Below are 21,902 nucleotides of genomic sequence, written 5' to 3'. Positions count from 1 at the left end.
TCCTGTGAGGAGCAGGGGGGAAATGGTGATAAATTTTGTGGCTGGCAGTTAGGTGTCACATGCATACTAGGCATTGTTTATGTGTGCGAATGTGTGTGTGTGTACTATTTAGAACATAATAAAAACAGTCATAAGGAGAGAGACACAGAAAGAAACCAACCTAACAGAAAGCAGTGTGTTTGGAAAAGAGAAAAGTGCTATTTTTAACTGAGATTGTGGTCAGTGTGAGTGCTTATGTGCACAACAGGAGCCACTGGAATGAAACTGAGATTAACCTAAAGCATGACTACATTTTAAAAGATAACACTGATGTTATTCTATATTATTCTTATTATCAACAAAGCCCCTGAAATGACCAAAACTAACACTCTGTTAATCTGTCTCTAAATACTTTCTAACTTCCCTACCCTGTCTGTGGCTCTCACCAAGCCTATTTGGTCCTGCTGAATAAATACATCGTAAAAAAAAGAGTCACAAATAAACTGCTTCTGTTTTGAATAGGGCACACTAATTCCCCAGAATAGCTGGGTACTGTAGTTTTTAGCAAACGTTACTTAAACAGGGGTAAATAGAGTTTTTTGGGAGGACTACTTTCAGTCATGGATTAATACACAATTGCTCTAGTGAGTATATATAGCAGCTGGTGATGTGGGATTGACTCAACTTAAACTACAGTGCCCATGTTCATCGTAATGATGGAACATGTCACACAGTGCAGCATTGTGGCTTATTTATGTGTTTTTTATAGTTTCTGGACAATAATGGAGCCCTATGTCACAGTAAATACTTGGTAGGATCAATTTGTTGTTGTTTTTGCTATTTTAATGGGATATTTTGACAATAAGGGGGAAAAAAAAGAATATCACCAGAGTTATTTTTTAACTGTGTCGTTATGAGGACAAGACATTTTGCGTATCCTTCAACTTATATGTACTCCACCGAGCATGCATCACTGTGGATTACAAATCCTGGTGTCATCATTCGTCATCGCTCCTTACATACAGTATTTTCTGTAATGCTTTGCCCAGAATGCTTTGAATCATCCTTTCCTCCCTTCATTGCAAATTTCACTGCATGTTTGCTCTGCTATAGTCAATCTTTTGCTTTCAAATGTGACATTTACTCAAATGACATTTAGTCAGGTATGCAGTCTCAATGCACAGAGGAAGAGTGGGAGTAGCTGCAGTTGTAGGTTTGCAGAGAGTCTATAAAGTGCAGGTTCAGGTTTGAAACGTGTAATGCAGAAGTGTTGATTAAGCTACTGTAGAACAGAAAACATATTGGTAAACAGCATTAATAGTGAATGAGATTTGTGGTTTGTTTCTTTTTTGACCAGCAATTCAGATACAAACCACACACTATCTTGTTTCTCCTCACACACACAAAGAATCAGAATCATCTTTATTGGCCAACGATGTTTAGACATACAAGGACTTTGGCTCTGGTTTAGTGGCTTTCAATGTGCTTACACAGAATAACAACACAACAACCTTCAGAAATATACACAAGTAATGACTATATACAGGTGAAACTGTTTCTATGAACTGTAAACAGCATACAAATAGTGCAAATAAATAAAGAGTGTGAGGACTGCTGAGATAAATGGTAAAAAAAGTACTGTATAGTCGATGGTTATGTGCAGTACAGCCTGTTCAGACATACAATAGTGAATAGTGTATTTTAAATACAAAATGTAAATAAATATATAATTTGTAGGTACAGTGGGTATTGTAGTGTTCAGGGTTATTGCACAGTGCCACAGTGAGAGACACAAAGTCATAGTGAGACACAGATAAAGTGACGCAGACACACACAGACTCAGGAACAAACATTCAAACGCACATGGCACACAGGCCGCGACTGTACCTTTCCTGCCTTAAGGATTTACTGTCTTATCTGCTTTACACTTTGCTTCATATTTATGCTGCTGAGTTTTCATGTCCAAGAGCGTCTTCGCTTAAAAGCTCCCAGTGTTTACAAGCAGCACGATATGATGTCATCCCTTTTAAATGGCCCAGAGGAAAATATCCCCTTGCAGCAAATCTCATTTTATGACATTAGTCATATCCTTTAATTATTCCAGTGCCCTCAGTGTTAAATGAGCAATTACTTCAGAACATTGTTGCATTTAGCAGGATTGCACAGTTCGTCAGTTTGTCAAACATTCAGAGACGTTTCATATATTTCAGTCATGATTCTCAGTGACTCCATCCTTGACTTATTCTGTAATGCAACAGACCACACAAGCCCACTTTTCTTCTTACACATCAGATTATATGAGATAAATGTAAGGAAGAATATACCATACCACTGCTGTTTAAGACTCTCCCGAAAGCTTACAGAAAGGTAGTGCAGTGTGAGCGGAGGGATTACGGCTCAGTGACTTCAGATTTTTCCCTGCTGCTGCTGATTGCCAGTATTGTCTGGAAAGCATCCTGCGGGAAGCGTGCGACTCATGGATATTACACACAGACTTATTACCCTTGACAGAAGAAATGAGATGAAAAGAGAGAAATAATAGTGAAAGAGCTGCTACCTCGGGGTGGAATAACACACAGCCTACAGGGAGGCTGGTTTCCCTCTGATTGGAGAAGATTGCATAATTCTAGTTGTGCCCTTGTTGTGCGTCGGTCACCCGTCACAAGTCCTGTGTGTGTGTTTGTGTTTGTGTGTGTGTGTGTGAGTGTGAGTCTAGTATAGTGTAGTATGTACTGGAATGTGTGTTTTTTGCTTGACTTATTCACATCTGTTCCAGTTCGGTTCCAGTTCCAGTGTGTTGCTATTTCCAAGCTGCCTCAGTTGATTCAAAAGCATGCAGTGGCCTCAGTCGGACATCTCCATCCCCTTTTTACCTGTCTTTTTACTTCCTCTCAGCATTAGCTAACTGATGCTAACTAACAAGCTCTGCATCAGATCTTATTACTGAGGCAGAACAAACACTTTGGTACATAGAATTCAAGTCCCAATCTGATTAAAATTATTAAAATGAAAACAAAGAGTAGCCTCGTAACTATAGGGCTGCAACTAACATTTATTTTCATTATCGATTAATCTGTTGATTATTTTGTCAACTAATCAATTAGTCTTTTGGTTTAAAAATGTCAAAAAATTGTGAAATATGCCCATCACAATTTCCTAAAGCCTAGGGTGATGTTTTCTAATTGCTTGTTTTTTCTGTCAACAGTCTAAAACCCAAAAACATTCAGTTTATTACCATGTATGACAAAGAAGAGCAGCAAATCTTCATAATAAGAAGCTGAGTGTTTGTCATTTTTTATTAGAAATGACCTAAATGATTAATCCATTATCAAAATAGTTCCCAATTAATTTTCTGTTGATTGACAAATCAATTAATCAGTTAGTTTTTTCAGCACTACCCACCACCAATAATCAAAATGGATCTTTGAATGACAGACCTTTTAATACAAAAACACTAGGAAATCGTACATAATCTTCAACTAATCAATTAGTCGGGGGTGGGTTGGGGGAGTGATGTAACGGGACAGAGTGCACAGTGAACTCACATTTCTCTGTTTTGCCTCCTCAGGTTATGCTAACCTATTGTTGCTAACTTTGGAGCTATCCCCATTCACTTTTCCAGCACTTGGGGAAACAACAGACCTGACCTTTTAGCATTTATTAACTGTTACACTTTAGTCTGTACTGCACATTTACTGCCAGACTGAAAACTTACCGCTAACCTTTTCCGTTTAGTGTATTTTTGGCATTAAAAAAATATCTTTTGGCCTGGCAGGGGTTCATTGATATTATTACAAGAGAAACACTGATTCAGTAAACATTCTGTACGTTCAGTAAACCCTCAGTAAACATTGAGTACAGTTAGACCCAGCAGTCTCCATTAGGTTGGGCGAGTTCAAAGTTGTGAAAACAACGGGGGTGTTTTGAATACACCTCCATTTTCACAGGAAATAATGGATTAATCCTGGAAAGCTATGGATGTAGCGCTTATGAAAGTAACACAGAGATTATTCGACCAATGAGAATTTAGTCAGATGAAAGCATATCGACCAACTAATCCACCAGTCGACCAGGAGACTACAGCCCTAAAAAACACTGATATAAAATATTAATTAGCACATCTCTAGGAATTGATTTTACAAATTAAACAGACACACCTTTAGAAGTACTTACCTGGAAGAGAACAGCTTTCTAATTAAAGAGATGCCATCAGAGGCCAGGCTCCATATTAAAGCCAGGATGTTCCAAATCAGACTGTCTGTTTGCTTCTTGATTTCTTGGTGTCCAATGTCCTCACCTCAAGGAGTGTCAATGATGAGGTGTGACTTTAATCAAGAGAATCTAATCTAAAACAAGATTGTACGCACTATTCACACATAGGTGAAACAGCAACACAGTGGAGGGCAGCGGGATGATGAAATAAACTGGATTGTTTAAGCCTCCATGACTGAAGTGTCCTTGAGCAAAATAGTGAGCTCTTACTAGCTTCCAGAGGCATCGTTCTGTATCTGAGCTGACCTGACCTCTGACCTTCATAAACGATCAATAAAGTATCATGTTTATTTTTGCATTGATTCTAATTCACTATGTAAAACAGGAACACAAGAGGGTTGATGTGCTCACAGATGGCTCTCCTCACTGAGCATAAAAATAACCCCTAAACCCGCAGTCAGAATGTATTTCCTTTGGCGGTTTACTCATACTTGTGTAAGAACACATCAGGAGGCTTGTGTGTTTCTTCCAGAGCGACACATGATGATGATGATCAGCTTTTTCAGTTTTCTGTACTGGATGACAACAAGAGGATCTTCAGCAGACTACATCCTGAATGTGATTGCCCAGCAATAGGAAATATTCAGTTTGCATTTAGCTGAACACATTGTTCTCTAGATAGAGCACATCCCACTTCAACTAGACATGTACCAAGTACCAGGGATTAGGACTGTCAACTTACTAATAATGATCTGTGTGTCTGCTATTGTGTGTATGCACTTTGGCTCTGTATGCAGCATGGTGTGTTATTAACTTGTTTGCAGTTACTGACAGTGTATTAGCATTTGTTTGTGTGAATGTGTTTGTGGTTCATCCAGTGTTCACACAGTTTCTCCCACTGCCTGTTTCCTAATTTAAGCAGACATTTGCATGTGTACATGTATTTTCTCATAGGCCTAGTGGTTACACAGTCCTACTTTATACCCCTGTGGCTGGCACAGGAGTAACCCATTAAAGACTTGTGGCTACCTCAGACCATACTGTGGTCACCTGAGAACCCAGACCGTGACCGTACCTCTGGAGATTTACAGTCTAGCCGTGCATACCAACACTCCTTCTAAAAAAAACACACGTTTCATATTAACACCTCTATTTCAACAACTCAACACAAACAGTGATGATAATTAAGAATGAATAAAGCAGCCATTTGAAGCAGGAAAGGCATTCTAACACATCTTAACACACGTCACTGCTGTTTCCCGCTTTCCGTCTCGCTACGTCTCCCTCTATGATCACTAGCTCGGCATACATATGGTAGCCATCTGGCCTGGCCGAACAGAGCCAGAGCCTAGAGTGAGCCTACTGTGATCCATGTACAGTAACAACAAGATTAACCCTTTAGAGCCATAATAATGCTCAGAATACATCTTTATCTTATGCTTTCTGCTATCACTCTATGTGTGTTTGCATCCTGCTGTCTATATTTGTATTATCTCCTCACCTTTTCTGCTTTTCTTTCTTTCTGTCACTCTGCTTGCTTGTCTTCATGAATCAAATACTACAGATCTCAATCACATCTCACTCATCCAGTAACACTTCAGTGTACCTCCTTCTACAGTACTGCATTTGCCAAATTATGATTTATCAAATCAAAGCTCAACACTGCTGTGTCTGTATCTTATCTCTGTGTGTGTACCCTAAAGCCTGGTTCCCTGCAGAGCTGCAGTGTGTTTAGGGACTTCTCTGCATGTCCCTCCAAAATAGATTTAAGTGCAGGGTAGGAGCCACATCAACGTCAGCATTCCTGCCCCACTGCTCTAGTCAACCCTGACACAAGTCAGAGTGGGTCCAAACTACAGTAGTTTGATTCACAGATTCACAGATGATAAAAAAATGACTGAAAATATAATAAAGATCTTTATATTTTTCAAACTGTAACATTTGAAAGCTCTATTTAAACAACATGCTTTTGTACAACTCATTACACAAAATCAATTATAACAAAGAGTTTTTATGCATCCTCAATTTGCAAGAAATATCCATTTTAAACTATGAATATTGTTTAGCATCCAAGTTCAAAGACCTCCAAGGACTCTATCAAGTGATGCTAGGTGCTTGGAGAGTGAGAACTGTGGGACTGAGAGATATTTAGAAATGTTTTCCTGGTCTAAAACATATCACAGCTCTTCCCTCTGCCTGATCACATGACACACTGATGAGGTTTGAAAACTGCTGTGAAAGCACTAACTTTGGACTTAAATTGCCCGAAAAGCACAAAAGATATAACAACACAGTGTACAACTTTAAAAATTTAAAGTCTTGTGAATGTTTTAAAGTTTGAACAGGGTCTGTAGTCCAAGCAGTTGAGTTGCAACGTTAACCCAAATGCATTGTGATTGATTTTAAAGTATAAGTGCATCAAAAAAACAAAGATGGAAGACTGTCAGAAGGAAGTTTGTTTCATTTTGCATTTGTGTTAGAGTTTTCTGTTTTGTTTTGTTTTTTCTAGCAGTGTTTGCATGAAATATGTGTTGGACCATGCACTGGATCTTTTCTGTGCGGCTGCCTATCACAGAATATGACTAAGGTGCATTCGGTGACATCTTAATGGGAACTCCCGTACTTATTACTTCTTCTCCAGTGACAGCATGTTGCCTTGAGCATAATACAGCCTCCTCCCCTCTCTGACACTGAATAGCTGCCATATGGCAAACAGAACTGGTCCACTTCAGGAGAGACAGGTGCCCAATATCATCTCTCACCATTACACATCCTAAAACAACTTAACATCTCTTGCAGTTTTACATGAAAACCTGAGAACATTAAAATTCCAGGGAGATATCTGGTGCAGTGACAATCAGGAGGAAGATACTCACAAGAGTTCTCATCACGCAAGCACACACAGAGAGAAAGAGCGGCTACAGTCGCTGGCTGGCTGGCTGGCATGTAAGAGCTCCATCAGTTCCTCCCTGAGGGTAGACAGTGCCTTGCATTAGGACGCAGAGAGCCAGTGAGTCACCTTGCCTCAGTCCATCCTGAGAGCATTCAGCGCTTCACTGTCAGCTGGTCCTGCGCTCTCTGTTATTTCCCCACACCAAGGTTAAGGAGCTGGACAGTTAAAAGCTTAAGTGTAACATTAAGGTGTTTTTACAGGTGTTTTTTTTTTTGTTTGTGTGTTTTGCAGTACATTTATTCTATCATAGGCTGTTTTCACAGCAGACATTTTAACTTTGCACAATACTAGGACCCTGAAACTTAAGCAGCTAAATGTATCATTTAGCCATCATCATTTTATTATTTACATGTGCTTTTCTTACGGTGACGTCTGTTGCTCCTCCTGTGGTCTTGACAACACATGGCTGGTTGTTGTATGTTTAATGAAAAGCACTTTGAGCTGCATTTTGTGTATGAAGGGTGCTACAGGATATAAATAAAGTTTTTCATTACTATAATTATCATTCATATTAAGGATCATGTTTTTTGGATGATATTATTTATCAGACTCTTTTTATGATAGGGATCTTTATTATCTGTAAAATTGTCCAACGTGACCTAATTGACCATAAAATTTTGATATGAACACATACGGTACAGTGTGGGGCTTTGACATGCGCTTAGACCATGATATTTTTTAGCCACACTAGCATCGTGGCTCTATGGATAATGTCAGTCTGTCAGTCACTTGGTGTGTTGGTCCACCACTTTCGTTCAGACTGAAAATCTCAACAAATATTGGTCGGATGGTTGGCTTTTTAGTTTTTGCCTCGGCCTCAACTTTAGGTTTATGACTACTTGCAAATGTTAGCATGCTAACAGGCGAAACTAGAATGGTGAATGTGGTTAACAGTAAACAGCAACCAAATCTCACAGAACTTGTAAGACTTAATATAATAAATCAGACTCCCTCAGAACCACTGTGATGGGGATCTTTATGCAATTTGTAAATACTTGTAAGCTTTGACATACACTTACCTTGGTATTTTTTAGTAATGAAATGGAAGGAGGAAAGCTTCCCCAACTACATCCTGGGTTTCTGTTTGGCACCAAATTTGCCTTCATCATTTTCCTGCATGTTTAGTCTCTTTCCAACAAGTATTAGGTCCAAGGTCTGCTCATGCAGCCCTGATACATGCTAGTAAATGCTGTAACTGGAGGAACCTCCAACAGAAAATCAAATCCAGCCAAATTAACAAATAAGTGAATAAAGCATACAAAAGGTGATGATAGGTCGAGGGTAAAATTGAAATAGACTGTCTGTATAAATGCACAAATCAAGCAACAGGTGTTGCCACCAGAAGCCAATTATGAAAATTATCGCTCCTGCAGCTCAATATTCTGGCAAATCACACCTGGGGGTGCCTTTAGTCTGCTCACATCAAAAGAGGCGGGTCGTGAATCCTGCGGTCACACTTTGAGTGGGCTATTGGTATATAATTGTTTGAGAAGAAAGTGGAGGGAGGAAGGTGCCAGGATAGCCCTCCTGCTGTTTTAAATGGTTTAAGATGGATTTCCTGGAGCTTTGCTCAATTGCTCACCAAAGAGGGCACATTGTGAGCAATAAAAGCAATAAAGGAGGTGTTTCAGAGCAATCCCTGCTGATGTGTTCCTGCAGAAACAGACAGAATGTTACTTTTCTTCATAAGTGATCTTGTTGCCTCATCTGAGGGCTTTGGCTAAAACTGGTAACTGTTCAGGACACCTGACACCGGTGAAGCAGACGGTGGTGTCTCCTGCTGTTTGTTCCAGAGTCGTGCAGGTTGTCAGTAGCTCTCTGGCCTAATGCGACCAAAGATGTAGATGAGATGGTACTAAGGCTGCTGCTCTGTAAGCAGCTGCTCTGTAGGTTTATGAGCTAAATAAGTGTGACTTATTACCAAAAAATCTATTTCCAGATGTTTTTGCCACACAGTTTATGATTACTTGTGTAATGTATGGTGAAAAAAGTGGAGCGTAATCAGAAGCATGCCCTTTAAAATGAGCACATTTGAAGCACTGCAGATTTAGATTAGATATTCAAAGAAAATATCAGAGATTTTGAAACATTTTCTCTGTCACTACATGTTTTTAACTATTGTCTCATTTGGGTGGGGTGGGGGGAATAAATTTAAGGAAGTGTCTGCTCCCACAGGATGAATGAAGAATGTCTTCTTTGCCGTAGGCAGCATGTGCATGAAATTAGCAGCATATTATAAGAGAGGAGCCATTAAGACCAAAGCTACTTTTTTGCAGTGATTAGGGGCAAAGCAGTAGAGTCACTGCGCTCAGCCATTTCATAAGCTGACACCCTGCAAACAGTAAGAAGGGTGCGGCACGAAGCTACACAGGAATATGAAACTGTCAGAAGAGAGCAGTCTGATTCGTCACCCTCAGAGCGAGGAGGAGTAACTAACACACGGAGGTGTGAATAATGAAAACACATCTGAAATATTACACATTATTACCTTTGGGAGAATTCCCTAACAGGTGCAACAAGGAGGGATAATTACAACCTTGTATGGTCTCCACTGTTTTCAGATTCTGACTCTCTGTGTACAGCTGTTTAATAATCTCATGTGTTAAACTTTTTTGTTCTTTTTCATTAATATGACAAAGACAAAGATAATGAGATATTACTGATAGTTAAGGGGGACAGTGTGTGTCTAGTGGGTCTCTTTTCTCTACTATGAAAATATTCTAATGATTTCTCTCTCTCTCTCTCAGGTGTGCTCAGCCTACCTGAGGGTCTGACTCTTCATAGGGACCAACAGCAGCAGCAGCAGCGAGCAGGGAAGAGCGGAGAGGGAAATGCCTACAATCAGTCTGAGCTGCGCTCTGTTGAGCAGTGCTTACTGGCCACACGAGTAGGCAGCATCTCTGAACTCAGTGAGTCGTATGTATGTATCTGTGTGTGGGTGTGATGGGAGAAGTCTGGACAGAGAAGTGAAGGACTATCACTGACCTCTCTCTGAAGCCAATGTGCCCTTGGGCAGTTAATCACCCACCTGCTTTAGTAGAGCTGCAGGGTGGTCACCACTGTCAGATGATGATATTAAAGCTATTTGAGACAGTAGTGTGCTTCCAACTGTGTGGCAATACTTTGGTTTCAACATGACGATGCACATGCACAAATCCATAAAGTAATTGTTTCCTGGGTTTGGTGTGGAAGAACATGAATAGCCTGCACAGAGCTCTGACCTCAACTCCATCCAAAAACTTTTTGAATGAACTGGAACACTGACTGCGAGCCAAGCCTCACCGCCCAGTATCAGTGGTCTTGCTAATGCTCTTGAGGCTGAATGGGAGGAAGTCCCTGCAGCCAGGTTCCTAAAATCTTGTGGAAATCCTTTCCCAGAAAAGTGAAAGCAGGGTATTAATGCTCATGGTTTTAGAATGAAATGTTTAGGTGTCCAGCATACTTTTGTTGATTTATTGTATGTGGCTGTGTGAGGTGAGGTAGGATGTTGCTGGAAAAAAAAAAACATTTTAGTCCAGAGAAGCTACACCTGCTCTTGGTGTGAAAATCCTTTGAAAGAGTATTTAAACCAGCTGATACAAAATGACCCTGAAGTCAGAGTGACCCAACACACTTATTCAGAGGTAGAGAGTGCTATTTAAGTCTTGTAAAATCACAACTAAAAGGTATTTTCAGTGCAGGTTTTATTGATGGTGTGTAGCTCCGGTCAGTTCAAAGTCTCCTTCACATTTGAGTTACTTGCAGATATGATAACATGATGATAATGTGATGTTTAATAACGCACAAATATTGCTGCTACTGTATCAGTGAATCACTGTATCATAATCTTGCTATGTGTGTATGTGTATTATTTAAATGAATGTGATTTAGTGGGAGTTGCAATTCTACTGAACTCCATTCATTAAAAAATGATTTGAGCTTGTTTTTAGTTTTTACAAGCCCTCCAAAAGTTAATTGAATGTCTGTCTCACAATGTACTCATTATTCAAAGAATAATGGACATCAGAATTCCTTCTGAAAACATTTATACATTATGAAGTCATTTACATAGGCTTTAGGAGTCTGTTTTATATCATAATAATAATAATGATAATAATAATAGATTTTCCGCATCATTTGAGAAATTACATACTGATTATGTTTTAGGCTCTCGTCCTCACGCACAAAACAAGTTATTATATGCAAAAGTTGGACAAAGCAAAGTTCAGCACAAGGCCGTCATTACAGTTTTCACCTTATTTTCTGTTTTGGGGAAAGTTTCATCCAAACTTTTATAGAACGTTAACAAATCAGCAGCGGCAAGCTGTGCTGCAAACCACAACATCATGTTTTCTTATTTGATATAATCAGTTATAATCATAGCTTTCCTCAAAGGGCGAGCAAGATGCTCATTGGAAGTGATTCTTGGTTGCGTGCAACTCTGCAGCTCATTCCAGAAAACATATTTGAGTGCTGCAGTGTCAAAAAAACGAATTCAGTCACTTAAGGATAGATTATCTCCTAAAGTGCGTGACAATATTTTTGACTAAAAAGAAAAGAAATCCTCAAACTAAGTAACGGCGAAAGGGTCATAAAGGGTCTATTTCTGTTGCCATGGCATCGGCATGTCAAGACAAGGCTATGGAAAATATTTTCTGTATATCAAGTGTAAACAGTGATCATCAGAGTATACACAGAGCCAATTCTCCTCACTGTATGTTTTCTCAGAGCCAACATGGGAGGGGTGGGGTGCAGAGCTGAGGCAAATCGCTGGTCCTCTGTCCATGTTGTATTGATGAGGTCAAGCAAGGACTCATTCTGTTATGTTGACAGTGCAAACACGCTCTGAGACAACAGAGCGGCCGATGGATAATAGCAGAGCTTAGTCCGGTGGTAATGTTCAGGAGAAGACTTCCGTAAATAACTATAGGATTTGCAAACAGACACGCATCCTCAAGCTGCAAAAAAAGAAGAAGAATTGAGAAAAGCTGAACAGCTGGAATTGATTGCACTATCAGGCTGTCACAAACTGTATTTGAAAGAGAGCAAGATGGGAAACAAAAAGAATAAAAGATGGGAAGGTTAAGGAACAAAGACAGCTAAGTTTGATTATCTAAAATACATTTCATGGAATAAAATGACACAGGCTGCTCCAGCACGGTAACATTTGCATCCTACATAGGGACAGTCTTTTGCTCTGGCATTTAGACTCAATTTTAGAGGTTTGCTACTGATTTACCTCTTTGTATTTTCTCATTTTCTCCTCCGCCAAAATGCCAAATTAGCATATTTGAAATGACAGTCCCGCAAATACTGCAGTTATTAGTACGGGCGGTGTGTCATCATCACACAGTCATCCTGTGTTGGTTGTGTAACTTAGTATGTTACTGAATTCGGTTGAACCTATTCTTAGAAGCACTGATGGCTTGGAGATACAGAATGCGCTTCATGCAGGCTTTCTCAATACATAAATCAGTGGGAAAATATCACCAACACAAAGTGAAACAAGGTCAAATGGCAGGGACCTCAGGGTGCTGAATGATACTACTGGGGGCTTCTGGCTGCACATCCATCAGCAGCATCATATACTAAGACACCTCTCTAACTTTAAAGGAATAGTTTGATATTTTGAGACTCGTTCACTTTCTTGCCAAGGGTTAGATGAAAGGATAGATACCACTCTCATGTCTGTCCATTAAATATGAAGCTACAGCCAGGAGATGGTTAGCTTACCTTAGCATAAAGACTGGAAGCAGGGAGAAACAGCTAGCCTGGTTCAGTCCAAAGGTCCACCTAACATAGGGAGACCATATTTTCAAACCCCCAAACCGGGACCCATAAGTGTACCGCACGTTCATGCACATGCACATGTATACACTTATGCCCGCGCCATAGGCATTTTCATCAAGATGAAGATGAGGGGCAGTTATTTCAGCGCTTAGCACACCTACTGAGCACACCTTTCAACATCATAGACAGCACCTCAGCAGACAAAAAATTATGTTTTGTCTCCCAAAATCCACCAAGGTTTTTGTCAGTGTGCACAAGTCCAGGCTGCCGGCTAAATGGCTGACTGTGATGCATTCCCTGCCAGCTTTTTTTTTTCTTTTTAAATAAAACAAGGTACAAATCTCTATGTGGCCTATAAATAACTTTATAAACTATAACATAAAAATAACTTTAACTAACATCTTCACAAAGCTATGCCACAAGCTGCCACAAGTTTACAAAGATTAAAACGTCATAACATTAAATCACAATTGCAACTCGTTAATAACAAAACCCGAGAAAGAGTCTTTAAAGAAAGTTACCTTTAAGAAGATTGACGGGTACTTTAGACTCTGCAGTCTTTCTTCTTCAGAGTTTCTGGAGTTTTCTGGAGCTCTTAGTTCTCATGGAAACCAGCGCTTATGTTTGGCCAGTGTAATATGATCTTTTATATCGGCATTTCCACCGTGCACAAATGTAAATGTACTCTTGCACTGTGTGCAGAACGCAGCATTTTCATTGCGGGGTACTTTATGAAGGAAGGAGTAAGACTCCTGGAGCTCTTTAGAAAAGACAGACGCTCTCTTCGGCATGACAGCTAACTTTTAGCATACTGACAGGTTCTGTCAGAAAGAGCCGCAAGCGTCATAGGCTAGCGACATTCTCGACAACGACACACTGATTGATTGATACACATACAGACAAATCAGTGTTGAATTCAGACACATGGTGCATTGTTCATGTTTTTATATTGGGTTAGTTAATAATGAGTTTGACAGAACATGATAAACGTCAATGTAAGCGCAGAAAACAAGTATAATATTATAATTAATATTTTAATTGTGGTGAAAACTGGGACAATTTGGTAGTGAATGTTGAAAACCGGGACACTTTAGTGTTTTACACATATTTGTCGGGACTGACGACACCCAGCTTGAAACTGGGACAATCCAGGACAAACTGGGACAATTCCGGAATGTCTGGTCACCGTAACCTAAAGCTCACTAATTAACACATTACATTATGTTTGTTTAATTTGTACTACCACTGAAATGTAAATTGTCAGTTTATTTATTTATTTTTTGCTATGTGTCACATTACCTCTTGGCTGCTTAGCTGTTTCCCCCTGCTTTCAGTCTTTATGCTAAACTAAATTAGCCAGCTGTGGGCTCCAGCTTTATACTGACAGTACAAACATAAGAGTATTACTATCAGTCTTCTCAAATAACTCTTAATAGGAAAGTGAATAATCATATTTCCCAAAATGCTGAGCTTTAATCTGCAAAATATCTTGGGTAGAACCAAACTGTAACATTAAATTTTGTGGGGCTGTTTTTTCATTCCAGGAGAATGAATTTTACACTTCTCTTTCTCCCATAAAACAGTTTGAAGCTCTGATCCAATAAGTTCTGAGGTTGTCAAATCTCAAATCTCCCAATATTTTCAGATTCAGACAGTCTGTCAGAGGTTAGCCAAAACATGCCAGTTTAAAAGAATAGTTCAGCATTTGGGAAATTGTCTTATTTCCTTTCCCAAAAGGTTTTTGTGGGGGATTAAACCAAGATAGAAAAAAGACAGAAGTAAAAAATAGGTCGATCAAATCTCCATTTTTATGTATTTCCATTGACAGCATCCCTCAATCAAGCAAATACCTACTGAGGCTGGGTAGATTTTCTTAAGTGACTCAAAGGTGACTTATGCTCTTTCCCAACCTAACTTTCCCATCCCACTGTCACTGCTGTTGGTCATATCATAGTTCATGGTCATATCCCGCTATCTGCACTGGTTTGGTATTGTGTACTATTCAGTGTGGCAGCTGTGCAAACAGAATTGGTGGGATAGAGTGATGCTGTTTGGATGACAGACACAGAGTAATATCAGTTGTCTACTATTTAGGAAATGTTTGATTTATGATACAATTTTGATACAAACAATGTAATACATTTATAGGCACACCGAGACATTCAGTGTTTAAGTAATCAAGCTTCCATGTGTCTCAGATTTCCTCTGGTTTTACTCTGTTATGCTTCTGTATTTGGTCTATGAGTTTGAAAACTAATAGGCACTTCTGGCACAACTGTAATTACAGACTTGAATTCTTTGTCAAGTTAATTTTGGCCTTTTAACTTGTTCACAAATTTTATTACCTGCAACTATATTAAGCACTAAAATAATAATGCTTGTATTAATAATTCATGTTCAGGGATCTACTTTCTCCACTGGATACCTTGCCATACACTTTTAGTTATTAATGCTGATTAAAAAACGCTCAGCAATATCATTATTCACTACTGGACATGAGGCATATATCAATTTAAAATTTTAAAACACATTTTGCTACAGCAAGGAATATGATCTGGAGCCGGTTTTCTTTCTCCTTTTGTCCCAATTGATGCTTCATGTGTTGAGGCCTCATGTGATGTGCTGCTTTTATCTAAGTGTTTCACAGTGTTAACAGAAGACGCTGTTGCTGAGAAGAGGCTCCCAATGGCCTCAGTAATACCTCTCAAAGATCATTTTGTCATAGCAGCAGTAAGAGCGGTAAGAGTTTTTTAATATATCTCCACTGAAGGCAGTGCTTACTTTTAATAACGCAAAATGACTATGTATCTGATAAAAGCAGCAGAATCTCGTAGGAAATTGAACAATTTAACAATGTTAGTGCCTACTGGTAGAAAGTGCCAACTTAGTGTTCTGCGCTGTCAATTTAGTAAGCTCAAAGGAGGGATGATTTCATCAAAGCTTAAAGGTAAATGGAGTCTGATGTCTACAGTATAAAAGATTAAGTTACAAGGGTTACATGTGACAAATATGCATTATGCAATCAGTAATGGGATCATTTTGTTTCCTCAGTGATGTTTTATAACTGATGATAACATGAGTTTAGTAGATTTTTTTGAGCTGTTACCTTTTTTCCTGTCTTTTTTTATTTCTCTCTCTCTCTCGGTGAGTCTTTTCACACTAGATTTAGATGGAAGAGCTCCAGAAAGATAGTGTTTGTGCCCTCTATGTTATCTGATATGCGTGGTAGTTGGTGGCTAAAAGCTCCGGCTGTTTTCAAATGGGCCAAACTATTAGCAGGAAGAATAGCTTAGCATCTTGTTCAGTCAGGATGGCCACAGGCGACCATTAAACATAATCACAGCCGCATAGCAACAAATAATCTGATTGAAAGGCAGAAACTGTGATGATGGCAGCAGCTGCACAGTGCAGCTATAGGAGCCATTCATCTATACTCAAAAAAAGGCTGGTTATTGTGCACTTATTTACCTATAAAGGCCTGAATGTAATTGCTCCATCAGAAATGAGTTAATTTCAACATTTCTAAAGAGTATGCTTTCTCTTTCACCACTAAACATTGAAGGCTTCATACTCTCTGAAATAATGAGCAGTTCTGTGGGTGCTGCATCACCGGTTACTGACCTTAAAGGTGCCAACTCTCATAAAATCCCTCGTAAATCAAAGCAGTGCCATTATATTCTGGGAAACTGGCATATATTTGTGATTTTTAATTTTCTAAGGGGATTTCAAAGCTTTGAAAACAAAAAGAGCATTCCCCCACTGCTAAAAGGTAATCACTGAGACACCTGAGGAGCAGGAACTGCTGCACGAGGCCTCCACCTCTCCTCTTCTTGTTAGCATAAAGAATTAATTACCCAGGATGAGGAATTGATTAAAGGCTTGAATTTTATAATGACAAGGCTATTGACGTTTTAGCTTATTAAAGTGCTGTACCTCTGCCCGTCCTTCCTCTTTTCTTGGCCAAAATGAGGACTTCTCATGACTCTGTGCTGATATTTGGTTACTGGAAACAACGAGTCAACCCTTTTTCAGCAGTTATTTTTGTGTACACCTGCTGAAGTAGCAGCAATAATCTCACTTTATGTGTTAAACTGCTGGTACTTCACTGCTGTTGCACTCTTTCAGTGTTGCTCCACAGGCTTAGAAATAATCTTCCTCCTCAGCCCGGCGACGGCCTGCCTGCCTCGTCTGCCAGCAGGAGAAATGTCACAGGCCAGCATTACTAAGACATGAGAACTCGCTGTCGCTGACCACCTCAGCTCCACTTACCAAGCTTAAGAGGGCACTGTTACAAGCTTATCTGTACTCCCGTTGGTACAATTAAGAGAAAGACGAGGGAGAGGGAGCAGATAGTGACAGAGAGAAATTGCAAGGGCTTAACTTAAAGTTTGCAAAAGAGCTGGTCATTCCCAGCATCATATTTCCTGCACATTGCATCGTAAGGTAATGTCCAGAGCATTTCTCTATCAGCACAGCACCACTTCTCCCAAAGGACAGCTGAGAGATTGACTGTTTCACTGCATGAATGCTATTCCCTCATTCAGACGTCCTTTTCATACTCTCCTCTCTCATTGTCGAGGCTAAATGGAATCTTGGCAAGCGCTAAATAGCACAATTTTGATGCTAAACAAGCCCTTTGTCCGTGGGAATGACTGTTTGTTCTTGCTCTGTATTGTCTAGTCACACATACAGCATAGTTCATTCAGACCAGGGAACCAAGCGCCATCATGTTCTATTACTTTTTTTTTTTTTTGCCTTGAATGGCATCAGATTGACCAGAACAATATCACACAGCCTTTTTTTTTTTTTTTTTTTTTAGATCAACTCTGCTTCAGAATTTCATTATATTTTCTCATAGTGCAGTGGGTCTAGACAGGAAGGACAAGCGACAGAAATCTGACAGCATTCAGTGAAATGGGATTTGAGTCCTTGGTGTAATAATAGAGGGCTGTTTTTCAAGTAAGCATACTCTGCCACTCAGTAACTAAGGTGCCACAGTTGTAAGGTTTTCGTCAAGTAGTCTTGACTATCTCGCTTGCAAGAAAGAAACTTCTGATTTACTGTAGAAATTTAAAAAAAAATCTAATCTTTATCTTTTTGATGAACTGACTTTGCTGTACTTAAAGATTATCTGACTTGTCCCTTATGTATATAAAAAAGGCAGACCATGCTTTTCCAAGAACTGTTTACCTTCTCTTTAACCTGCCTAGAGAATATTCAAATTTTTATTAGTAGAGTCCTCTCAAGCTTTAATTTTCAAGCCCAACTGGATGACCTTAAAGTACTGACAAATCATGCAAAGGGAATAGCTTGGAGTAGCTAATGTTTATCCATAAATATGCATTCTTCACACAGTGCAGTCCTGAGAATGCTTATACTCCTGCTCTCCCCTCTGTGAGCTGCACATAAAGGACTGGGATGAGCCATGTCTTTTTTCCTGACTGTGGTGCATGGAAACTCTCGATTTCCCCTGACAGAGTGAGCTCTAAGGGGGCTGGAAGGAATAAGGATGATTCTCCGGTGTCTTTTTAAAGGCCGTGTGCTCAAAATATTCCTGTCTTTTCTCTCTTGTCTCTGAATGTGCCTACACATGAAACCTTTTCTCACTGCTCGTGCTCCTTTTTGTGATTCCCTGTATGGTCTGTGTGTGTGTCTGTGTGCGTGTAGGTGACCTGGTGTCCCGAGCCATGCACCACCTACAGCCGCTGTACATGAAGAACCACAACAATGGAACGCCAATCCACCAGAAGAGCAGTGTGATTCACTGGGCGCCTGAGGCGATCTACACGCTGTGTTACTTCATGCACTGCCCTCAGATGGAGTGGGAGAACCCCAATGTTGAGCCCTCCAAAGTTACCTTACAAACAGAGAGGTGAGAAGCAAACACATTTATGGAATAGTAGAGAGGGGCATAGGAGTGTTCCTCAACACTGAACCTACAGAAAGAAAGACAAACCTGTTGAGCTATCCTAAATCTCTTGACAAAGCTGTATGTAAAGGATAAAACCAGCAATATCTGTATTTTTGTTACAGTCCACAAATTCCATGAAAAGAGCAAAACCAACAATGAATTGATTCTAACAATAGATGGTAATCTGATGTATTTTATTCTTCTGGTTTTTTGTTTGTTTGTTTGTTTGTTTGTTTTGTTATTCTATCCCACATACACTATCTTGCTTCCCAAATCACAAGAGCACCAAATATATAATCCACTGCTGAAAATAGTCCCCCAAAAATGCACTATTTACTTGGTTGGTTTTGGTGTCTTCATACAACATGATTTGTTAACATTAAGAATTATATAGAATAATGTCAGTTTTATCCTTTAAATGTATAGATTTTGAACATTTCTGACACTGTTGCTCCACGCAAGTGGTAGTATCAAAAAACACAGTGGTAGACAACAATACACACCACATCCTCCCTTTTGGCTCTGATATATTATCTCTGTCTATGGTTCAATTTAATTTTAAGATCTCTAATAACATGCCACAATCTTTAGCCTTACTTGTAATTGATGACCAGCCTCCACCAGGAATCTAGAAGATGGAGTAACATCAACGGGTTTTGTGGCCTACAGCCTGACTAACAGATATATAAAAGTCACATTACCACAGAAACACAGGCTCACAAGTGGACAGGACACAACAAGTACAGGTGTGAACCCAAAACACAGTGAGGACACATTAAGATCCGGTCGCACAGATAACATTCAGAGGTGGTCTGGACCGCATATGACCACATTCTTTTAGTAGTGTGTATGTGAATGTGTCCTTTGCCACATTGAAGGGCCGCCTACTCAACTGACGTCCACCGCATAAGCGGAAGTACGTACTCTTTCACACACCAATGACTTTATATTAAAGTGCTAAACAACAAGGGGGCTGGCGATCGTAGCAGAGAGTATTAAGTTAGCAGTATAGCGGTGAATGTAACAGTGCCCAAGTCAAGTTCCCGTGTCTTGCTTGCCCACTGCTGATTAAAGTGAAGGGGATTAGTGCTTAAGTTAGCGATAAGGAGTTAGCCTCACCTGACCAGGCTCACTTAAGGTGGATTGACTTTTAAGGTGGACCAACTACTCTCATTTTAGTGACAATCTTAGCCACTGCTAACAGAGAAATGCATGGCTGCTGATTCTCTCCTCTCTCTCATTAAGTCTTTGCAAACGGAAATGATTGCGAGGAAGTGATATCTGATCACAAGCGGTCATTAGAGACGTATGTGGACACGCATTCTAATGCCAAGTGTGAACTGATGCACTTAGAGCTGTCCACTTGTGATCAGATCACCCAAGACGCATGTTAATGCCAAGTGTGAACAGGGCCACAGGCAACAGAAACATGTAGAAGAGAATACACTATGTAGTAATAATAAGGAGTTGTCAGTTGCAGTATTCAGAATTTAACTTGTAACACCATCCTCCATGTTTCAGCAGTGAAGAATATTATACAGCATGTTGTTGCACAGTAGAGGTTTCATAAAACCACACTGTGCAGTGCAGGGCAAAGTAACACAAGAGTCTGGTATTGATTAAACTATCAAACTCCTGCTCCTCATTTTGTACCATGTGGAACAATAAAATATTGCACCTTTAATGTTCACCAGGACAATAATAAAAGGAATATATAAGACCACAGTGCAACAAAGGGAAACTCCCTTCAGTTAACTACAATTTACACTCCTGAATCTGTCCTCCTTTTCACCTCTGCATATAACTTTATAGACACAATCTACTGGTAATGCACCTTCTGTGGGGAACTGCGCAGATCACTCTGCAGTAACTGTACACCTCTGCTCTGTTCTTTTATTATATTCCTGGCGCTCTGTGCGTACCCCCAAAATGGCACACCAGATGTTTTCCTCTGTATAGTTTTATATAAGTCAATTGTCAAATTATTGGCTAGTAGAGTGAGTCCTTTGGTTGACCTCAGGAGCAGCAGGAAGGGGCTGTTGAAGCGGGCATGCACAGACATGTGCCCAGTCAGTATTGATAATTATCGTCAATGACGTAGTGGGACGTTCAGCCGGCAGTGTTGGAGCTGTGTTGGTGCCTTATGCGAGAATGACATAAGGATTAGGCAATATTTCCATGGTGTTAACTTCCTCAAGCCTTCATTCTGTAGTTTTTGGACTATTCGTCGTTTTCCCACAACTCAGCCTGTACGTAGTCAGAGCACAGGAAGGCACAAAACACTCCTCATAATCTTTGCAGTTTCTGCTGAGTTTATGAGCTATTTCTTTTTACTTTTTTCATCCATCATATTCCACTGTATCATTTATACCTTGAGTTGTTCAGTATTTCCTACAGTTTGGAAACAGTCAGGAAACCCCTGTCAGCCTGCGGCAGAGGTGGGAATCGGGGCTGACAGTTGAGTCTGAGCAGCTCTCCTCTGGGGCTCCAGGCTTTATTGCCTGCAGTGGAGCAAGTTATCAACTAATGTGTGTCCCAGGTGTCCAACTCACATCTAGTTTAGCTCTCATCAACATTAGAAACAAAAATCGTATTTGTGCATGGTTATTTTAGTTATATTTAAGCACATTGCCAGAGCCAAAATTAGAGAAAGACCTGAGACTGCAACAAGAATGTCTCCACTTTATTACTGTTCTTGAAAGAGCTTTGCATGGAAAAAGCAAGACCTTGAACTACTTGTGAACTTGTGTTTCCATTGGACTTGTGAGGGAATGCATTGCCATTATACGTCCCTTGCCTCTTGATTAGGTGTTGTGTGCTTTTTTAATTAAGTCTGCAGGACTAGTAACGTCATGTGGGTGTAGGTCAGGCTCTTTTGAAGTGAGTAAAAACAAGGTTTCCTCAGCTCAAACTATTATTAAAAGATCCACTAATCAAGTCCGAGAAACACTGGTGAGTGACTAATTAACAATGACTGACAGATATGAGCCTAGCGCATGTCAAGGACAGTGCAGGCATTAAGACATCCTTTGTGGAGTGATGTATTGAACAGTAAATCTCAGAGGAACAGACAAGTGC

General features: G+C 39.9%; 1 protein-coding gene across 1 annotated transcript in view; it reads left to right on the top strand.

The window, feature by feature from the left end:
- The window catches only part of btbd11b (BTB (POZ) domain containing 11b), a 71,544-nt gene that overhangs the window by 37,062 nt on the left and 12,580 nt on the right, over positions 1-21,902 (top strand). Inside the window, exons 2-3 of the mRNA XM_044357557.1 lie at positions 9,892-10,053; positions 18,581-18,785. Of these exons, the coding sequence (XP_044213492.1) occupies positions 9,892-10,053; positions 18,581-18,785 (367 nt within the window). The remainder of the gene's footprint in view (positions 1-9,891; positions 10,054-18,580; positions 18,786-21,902) is intronic.

Source organism: Thunnus albacares, chromosome 7, assembly GCF_914725855.1.
Source record: "Thunnus albacares chromosome 7, fThuAlb1.1, whole genome shotgun sequence".
In the NCBI taxonomy this organism is placed as follows: domain Eukaryota; kingdom Metazoa; phylum Chordata; class Actinopteri; order Scombriformes; family Scombridae; genus Thunnus; species Thunnus albacares.
The sequence above is the reverse complement of the archived record's forward strand: the minus strand, read 5'-3'. Positions and strand labels throughout refer to the sequence as shown.